The 8,040-nt window shown below is 36.8% G+C and overlaps 1 protein-coding gene across 1 annotated transcript; it reads right to left on the reverse strand.

Annotated features, from left to right (window-relative positions):
* Positions 1-259: 259 nt before the first annotated feature.
* Positions 260-2,624, reverse strand: LOC122303369 (ABC transporter G family member 5-like). The gene has a single exon (XM_043115127.1). It carries the CDS (start codon positions 2,419-2,421, stop codon positions 469-471), a length of 1,953 nt encoding a protein of 650 aa, XP_042971061.1. The 5' UTR covers positions 2,422-2,624; the 3' UTR covers positions 260-468.
* Positions 2,625-8,040: the final 5,416 nt, after the last annotated feature.

Here is an 8,040-nt window from a genome sequence, read left to right on the forward strand (position 1 = left end):
TTATTTAGAAAATTAAGCATTCAGAGGCCTTGGGAAGATAAGTCCTTTAGAAATTTTGTTACCTGAACCATCAAGCTTGCCATAACTCTTACGACTAGTTTCTTGACATGTTCAGAACAAACCAGCACATTTTGTAGTGTCCAGCGAGCATATGTTACTGAGTAAAAAACAGTAACCGTGAAGAGAAGAAAAAAACGAAGCTGGGATATCTTTGTGTGTGTGTGTCATGGAGAGAGAGAGAGAGAGAGAGTTAAAAATATGGAACACAACAACCAACCTTCAGTTTTTTTTTTCAAAGCAAAAACAAAAAAAGAAAAGAAAGCTATCTTGTCTGTACAACCTGATGACAGAAATTACACATCTTCTCTTTATTTTTTTGGCTGTTCATCTTCGGGTGCTATTTTAAGTAAACACCAAGACATGTGAACGAACACAAACCAGGACAGAGAGAATTTTTCACCATGTTCGTCAGACGAGGGCATCCTTGAGCCCTCTCTGAGAGCATCTACATCGAAGAATCACATAAGAACTAAACCTGTAAACCAATATGAAGCATACCATAACCATCAAATTTCTCCACCTACTTTCCTCCCCCCCATAGCCTTCTTCTCTAAGCACATCTTCCCCACTCACTACACATTTCCCAAACATGTACTCCAGGCACTTTCCTGAGTTGGAGAACTCATTTATCAAAAACCCTTCAAACGGATACTTGAACAGCGATATGTAATGCATGAAAATCCAGTAAGTTGGAATTCCATGTTTTGATATGAAGTAACCTGAGAACAGAAAGAAGGACCCCATGACGCCTGCGATCACGGAATTCCCTACAATGAAATTCGGCACCAGAGCACTGAAACATACCACAACCGAATTTGCTGTATACAGAATTAGCCAAATTAACAACAAGAAGTGTAGAAAGGCCATGAAACTCTGATTGAGTCCAACAAGCCAGTATAATGGTACTGTGAATATAATGGATAGGATGAGCAGAAATGGCAAGTAAACAAGTCCATTGGCTATGGCATAGGATGAGACTCTGTAGCTTCCGCAGGATGTCTCCCTCATAAGAATCTCCCTCTCTTGCAAAAAGATTGGCAGAGCTTCTGTGGTGCATGATAACAGAAATGTCAAAATGAATGCGAATAGACCTACCCTTTCTTGGGCTCCGACTAAGTCATCTTTGAGATTATAAAAGATCGAGCCAAGGACAAGCCCTGAGATCAGCATTTGAATCGTCCTGCAAGCAAAGAGTTCCTTCGACCGAAATATGTTTTTGGAGAATCTATGAGTGAGAACTATGGTTTCTCGCAATCTAGAATTTGCAAAGTCGGGAGGGAAATCAATTCCAGTATTGATGATTTCTTCATCAATAACCTTGGATTGTTGAAAGAGCTGTTGTAGAGTAAAATTACCACTTGATCTACTCTCACCTGGATCGTCTCCTTTCTTGTGTTGTGGTGTTGATGGCAACGTTGGTAGTATTTTTTGTTGGACTGGGTGAAACTTTCGCTGCTGTTGAAGGGTTTCAATGGATTCAATGGCGAATTCAACGACATTGACATGAAGAGGGAGCTCTAGTCCCATCAGCCTTAAGTTCACGCCAAGCTGATCCACGGTGCCATGGTGCAAGACACAACCATTAGCCAACAGTAGAATTGAATTGAACAACTTTACAATCCGGTACCCAGGTTGGTGGATACTGAGAATTATGGTTCTGCCCTGGGTTTCAGCCATGGTCTTAAGCATGTCAAGGATTTGGAGCGCTGATTTACTGTCAAGCCCTGAAGTTGGCTCATCAAGAATCAGCACTTTTGGGTCATGTATTACGTCAACACCAATGGAAACGCGGCGTCTTTCTCCACCAGATATCCCGCGAACCCTGTCGTCTCCAACACGAGCTCCGGCCACATGATTCAGGCCAAGCTCCTGAATCAATGACTTCACTCTGGATCTCAGCTCAGCTGCTGGAAGCCTTAACCTTAGCTTTGCGCTAAACAATAAGGTTTCTTCCACTGTAAGTAAGGGAAAGAGGGTATCCTTTTGAGTGACATAGCCTGAGATTTTCTTGAAATGAGCTTTGCCTATGGGCTTTTGGTTCACAAAAATGGAGCCACTTTGTGGTGTGACTTTCCCTGCTAAGATTTCTAGCAGGGATGACTTTCCAGCTCCACTTGGACCCACAATGGCCAGAATCTCCCATGGTTTTGCCCTGCAGTTCACGCCTTTCAGGACTTGGCGCACCCTGGGGCATGGTTCTTCAACCTTGGCTTGTTCTTGATCTGGTTCTTGATCAACCTTTTGTTGATTCTCATGTGGCCCTTTGCTGAAGATCTTAAAAGGGTGCTCTGTACTTTGTCTTTGAGTTTGAATCTGGTAGTTAATGGCTATTGCTTCAATCTCACACCCTTGTTTCTTCATTGATCAGGATGCAATCCTCTCTCTCTCTCTCTCTCTCTCTCTCTCTCTAAGCTTTGGCTTCTCTAGCACAGCTTGGTCTACTGCTAAACATCTACTCCCAACTCATTTTCTTCTCGTTTATCAATTTTATTTAATCCCCGGTTTTGGCTCCAACTGCACTCTGTGAAAACAGTGAGTGAGTGGTTCAAAGCAAGGGATCAACTGCAAAGACACTTGGCTCCTCGTGTTTGTATATATTGGTTCACGTGCACCTGTTATTGCTACTTCTGTATAGATATTTTTTTGTCATGGAAAATTGTATAGTTCACGTGGCAATGGTTAGTGAAACCTCTTGTTTCTGGTCGTCATGACTCATGAGCTGTTTGTTAACAAAACCAAATAATATGTAACATTAATTCCATACAAGTATATACAATAAGGCGTGATTTGAATCCACAGATAAGGTAAAATGAGATAAAATAGTTCTAAATTAAAAATAAAAGTTAAATAAAATATTATTATTTTTTTAAAATTTAAAAAAATTAAATTATTTATTGTCTTTTATGTGAAAATTTAAAAAAAATTATAATTATGAGATGAGGTAAGATCACCTTCCAATCCAAATCAAATTACTGGTATATATATTATTGATAAGTTTTGATAGATTGAAAAAACAAAAGAAACAAAACTTTGAGCTTTGTCTATGCAGTAAGCATGCATGCATGGGACCTAATTTGCCATGACTGCCTACTATTTTTATATTATTTTTGTACAAATTGAAAGTAATAATACATCATGGGGTGGGGTAGGGAAATATGCGTTTCCAAAAGCTTAGAACAATGAATCATAAAAGTAATCCTCGCAATTAATATGATTATTGGAACAATGGAAAAATTTTACTAGAGAAATGATCTTTATAATCATAGATTGTGTAAACGTCATATACTCATTTTAAAAAAAAATAAATAAATATAAAACTTACATAAAAATACGAATTTTTTAATAGCGGACTCGATTCTATTTCAAAATGAGTGTGCGACGCTTGTACAATACATGACTATATTTAGCATTAATTATTTTGTTAGGACGCAACTCTTAATATATATATATATATATCTCAAAGTTGGCAAACAAACTCATCATGTTTTTCTTTCTAATCTTCCTTCAAGGTTAATTTTGAGCCATAGGGAAATGGATTAAGCAATTAACTTTTAAATTGAAATGTAGAAGCATACAATAAAAATTCCTAGGCTACAAAACCAACTTATATACGTACGTACAACATAGAATTTACCTTTGTGGTTGGTAATTACAGGGTGGAGTTCGGATTTTTAAGTCATTTTAATTGAGAAATGTTTTCATCGATCATACAAAAAGTAAACTCACAACTTCTTGTCAACTGGATCCGCAGTTGTCATCACCTTGGATTTTGTCGCATAGAGATTGAGTCTGATTCTCAACTTCTTGTCAACTGGATCACTAAAGGAAACTGTAATATTTGGTACTTAAAAGATTTCTAAAATGAAATTCAGGACTATCTTTCTTGTATGGAATATACGATGAAACTGATTTTCTTGCCAAGTAGGGAGCGGGCGGTCCTAACTCGAAATGGTTTGATGCTCATGATCTCTTGCCCAGTAAGCTTTGAGGCCTTCTTCGCATGGATAGAATTGGTCTCCTTTATTTGCAAACTACGTAGTTCTACTAAGTATGTCTTAATTAGCTCTATTTGATTGATCCTTTGATTTTTTGTGCTCTTTCCTACATGTACTTCTTCTTGGCTCTTTTCGAGTAGTGTTTTGGTTTGTCTTGTATTGGTTATCTATTGTTTGTGTGTTTTAGCTTTTGATGCTTGGATTTGGTCTTATTGTGTATTTGTAACTCCCAGGTGTCGAGTTGTAATCACAGTTTTCCTCCGCCAAAAGTGAGGATTTTTAATAAAATTAGAGTATTATCCTCTTCTTATTAAAAAAGAAAAAAAGAAAAAAAAAACTGACATGACTTCATGATATGATGTTTTGAATTATAAAATTATTTTTATTTTAAAATATATCTATATGAAATTATATCAATTTATAAATTTATTTTGTTACAATCTTTTTATGATTATAAGACTTCTCATTTTAATTTGTATCTATGTGGGCTGCGTGTGTACATGCACACACAAAAATTGTTCAGATGGAAGTTGTCAGTACAAGCAAGTATACGCGATGTACGTAAGAGATTTTATTTTCAACTATTGTAACATTGTTCTTTCCCACGTTGGAACATGCATTATATATCAACATGACGAGGCTGATTCATATATAAAATCGAAAATAATACATCTCTGATCAGAATACAAAAGAATATTAATAGGGTTAAGCATGTCATTACATGAAACACGTACAGTTGGGTGCCACAACCATGCCTCTTTGGCATTATGTGTAGGGCCCTTGGGAATTGGATGATAAGAGTGCAGTGGCCCCCATTCATGCCCGAACTTGTGGCTGAAATCATATTAAACATTGTTTGTGGCCCAAAACCATCCAAAACCTTTGAAGTCTATACAATTGATACAGGACATCATATTTCACTCTTTTGGCGGTGTTCCAAAAAATAATGTTTCAACAATTTGGTTTCTTATGACACAAATGTTAATTATACAATTTAGTAAGTTCCAAAGACAACTCATTGCACGACATTTCATGTCAAACAGTACTGCAATGATCATGATGTGTGCATCTTTGGAATATAATCCACGTTTCAAGCTTAACATATATACCTTTTCGAGGCACCAGCCAAAGAAATTACAGCCTCTAATTACAAGTGCCCCCACACAATAAACTAGGACCCCAAAGTGTTAATCTTAATTAGTGGCTGCAAATGGTTAACGTTTGGTGAATCTTTTTTGTGGATGAGAGCAAAAGAGAAGATCTCTTTCTGATCGCTTTCAAAGATTTATTGTCCTATACTTTTAGTAATGTTTTCCATTTTTTGTTCTTTCTGAATAATATTTATCTGATTTCATCAGCTGTTTTTGTCACCTAGTGTTATTTTTTTATGTGATTTACGTAGCGCCCGTGAACTCTCATCTCTAGCTGTGGTCAATTAGAGCCCAGCTAGCTCTGTGAACCCCACTTTCAACAACTCGTTTCCTACCACACTAGTTTTGCCCGTGAACCCACCCCCCCTAGCTTGCACCTTCAGTTTTCTCTCCCACCAATCATTCAACTTACGTGTCAAATGCTTTTTCCCCTTTTTTGAAAAGTAATAAGATGTTAAGATAGAGCATATTACAACTAATGATCAAGAGACTGGGGACAGTACTGTGTGCAGGCTAAGAGAGAGAGTTTTACTAGAGCTTGGATTCGATCCCAAATGTAATGTTCAGACAGAAGTGAGTGGTCAATATTGTATAAAATGACTTGCATCCAATGAAAAAAATTGTTGAGATTGTCTCACATGGGTTGTGGAATGGGCTGGTAGTCAATTTATAAATATAAGGAAAAATCTCACATCTTGAGTTAGCTTTTAAAATTGAGAGAGACTCAAGACCACTTAACACTGGTATCAGAGCCTAAGTTTACCAATAGTCTCTAATCTAATAATCCGTAGGAGAAATAAGTTATCACTGCTCCGACCTAAGACTCGATGTGTAAGGGAGAGATTTTTAGAATTGTCCTACATCAATTGCAAAAGTAGCTGGTGGTCAATTTATAGATGTGAGGAAAAATCTCACCTCTTGATCTAACTTTTAAGATTGAAAAATACCCAAGACTATCCAACCAAAATAGCTAAATATAAGTCAAAATTCATAAGAGAATACAAAGTGATCTGATGCCATATTAATTGCTGATTGCCCCAGCCAAGAGCTTAGACCCTTTATTACAATATACATATCAAGTTTTTACGAGAGTAATTGAGGCTTGTTGGGAGGATTAGTCAAGTTTATAATTCTTGTATTGATTTCTATTTTTAGTTTTGTGACAAGTTTTGTAAGAAACTACTGGCTTGTTCATTGCTTATGTGATATTCTATACCAACAAAATGAGCATATGTGGTTTAGTTTGAGAAAAAGTCCTTGCTCTTTATAATAATTTCAACTAGTTTCAACTATACCATTAATTAATCATTTTGGATTATGGCCCCTAATGTGGCTAGCTAGGCCGGGGCATCCCATTATTGATCTAACTCCAAAGTTTCTATATAGTTCTAGCTAGCCTATTAGGGATCTAGAGGTAGGTATTGGCCTGGTGTCCACGATTTGTTGACCTCTTGATGTATAACATATTCATCATGAAGGCCGGTCGGATTCGCATTAGGAAAAGATCATGTATTAATTTAGGAGTCTTCACCGGCAATGACGGTGCTAATAATTAATAGTTAATTAATTCTATAGCCTTACTGTCACTTGGTTTAGAGGATTTCCTAAATCACAAGCAAAGAGTGCTACCAAGATGTATCCAATGTCCGATGATGATCACGTGATCATGTGATGTTCCAGAAATTTCAGATCTTTTTTTTATTTTTTCTTATTTTTATTTTAAATCTGAAATTAATAGATCCATGCAAATGGCATTGGAATACATTTGAAAGTAAAGTAAGTACAATGTCAGTACTTCTAAACTCATATTAAAAACCCAAAAAACACATTCGAAATCAGATACTCCATGCAATATTTAAAGCCCAATTCAAGAATCCCAAGATCTCTCTTTTTCTTTCCAATAAAAACAAGAAAACAAGAATGCAGGCTTAAAAAAAATGGTAAGCAGCATGTAGACTAAAGATGTTTAAGATGAGTGGTAATGGCCTTTTAGCTATTCAATGCACGAGGCCTGGAAGAGTTTCCAGTGAAGCCTGTAGCGATATTTAGCTATAAAAGGTCATGATCAGATCTGTCGGATGCAGAAGATATTTGCGATTTCTTCTGATCTTGTCATTTTATTTGTGTATGGGATAATTGACCCTTCTGGTTTTCATGCCCCTTATAATCCTCCAAAAACTTGAGTTCTCTCTCTCTCTCTCTCTCTCTCTCTCTGTCTCTCTCTCGGGTTGATAAATATGCTGGTTTTATCATTTCCCAAAGCGCAAAATATAAAGTGAAGAACCAACAAGCTTTTGGCATATTGTAACTATGTTCCAAACTTGTGTAAGAACAATTTGCAAATTTCACATGGCTTGTGCACAAGTCTATGAGGCAAGTACGTACGTCAGGAAAAAAAAAAACTACGTATTGAACAAAAAAAAAAAAAAATCAAATGTTTTCTGGAGCGGATGGAAAGTTGTAAGCAAACACGTACGTATACCACCTCCCTTTCTTGTATTCGGTCCGCACCCAAAATTCCCTATTTGAACCTGTAACTCTGTAACTATATATGTTCCTCCCATCCAGTACCTCTTATATATGAGAGGATCCTAGCTAGCTAGCCTGTTTGCTAGCACCAAGGGGGAGGAGTACTCATCCCTTCTCCCTTATCGGTCTCCACCTTCCTCCGACACCATAAGATATTGGTGTATTTTCATATGTTTGCACATCTAGCCAATTTTAGCACACACATGTCCCACAATGCAATCTAGGCACCATTTTGTGTCCGATTAATGCTAGGTATAAATCTTAATTGTACAAGTCTTGTACAAGTTTTTTTTTTTATAAAAATG

This window comes from Carya illinoinensis, chromosome 3 (genome assembly GCF_018687715.1).
Source record: "Carya illinoinensis cultivar Pawnee chromosome 3, C.illinoinensisPawnee_v1, whole genome shotgun sequence".
Lineage (NCBI taxonomy): Eukaryota > Viridiplantae > Streptophyta > Magnoliopsida > Fagales > Juglandaceae > Carya > Carya illinoinensis.

Bases quoted from the DNA above. Each gene is read 5' to 3' on its own strand.
- LOC122303369 (XM_043115127.1), bottom strand. From the start codon at position 2,421: ATGAAGAAACAAGGGTGTGAGATTGAAGCAATAGCCATTAACTACCAG.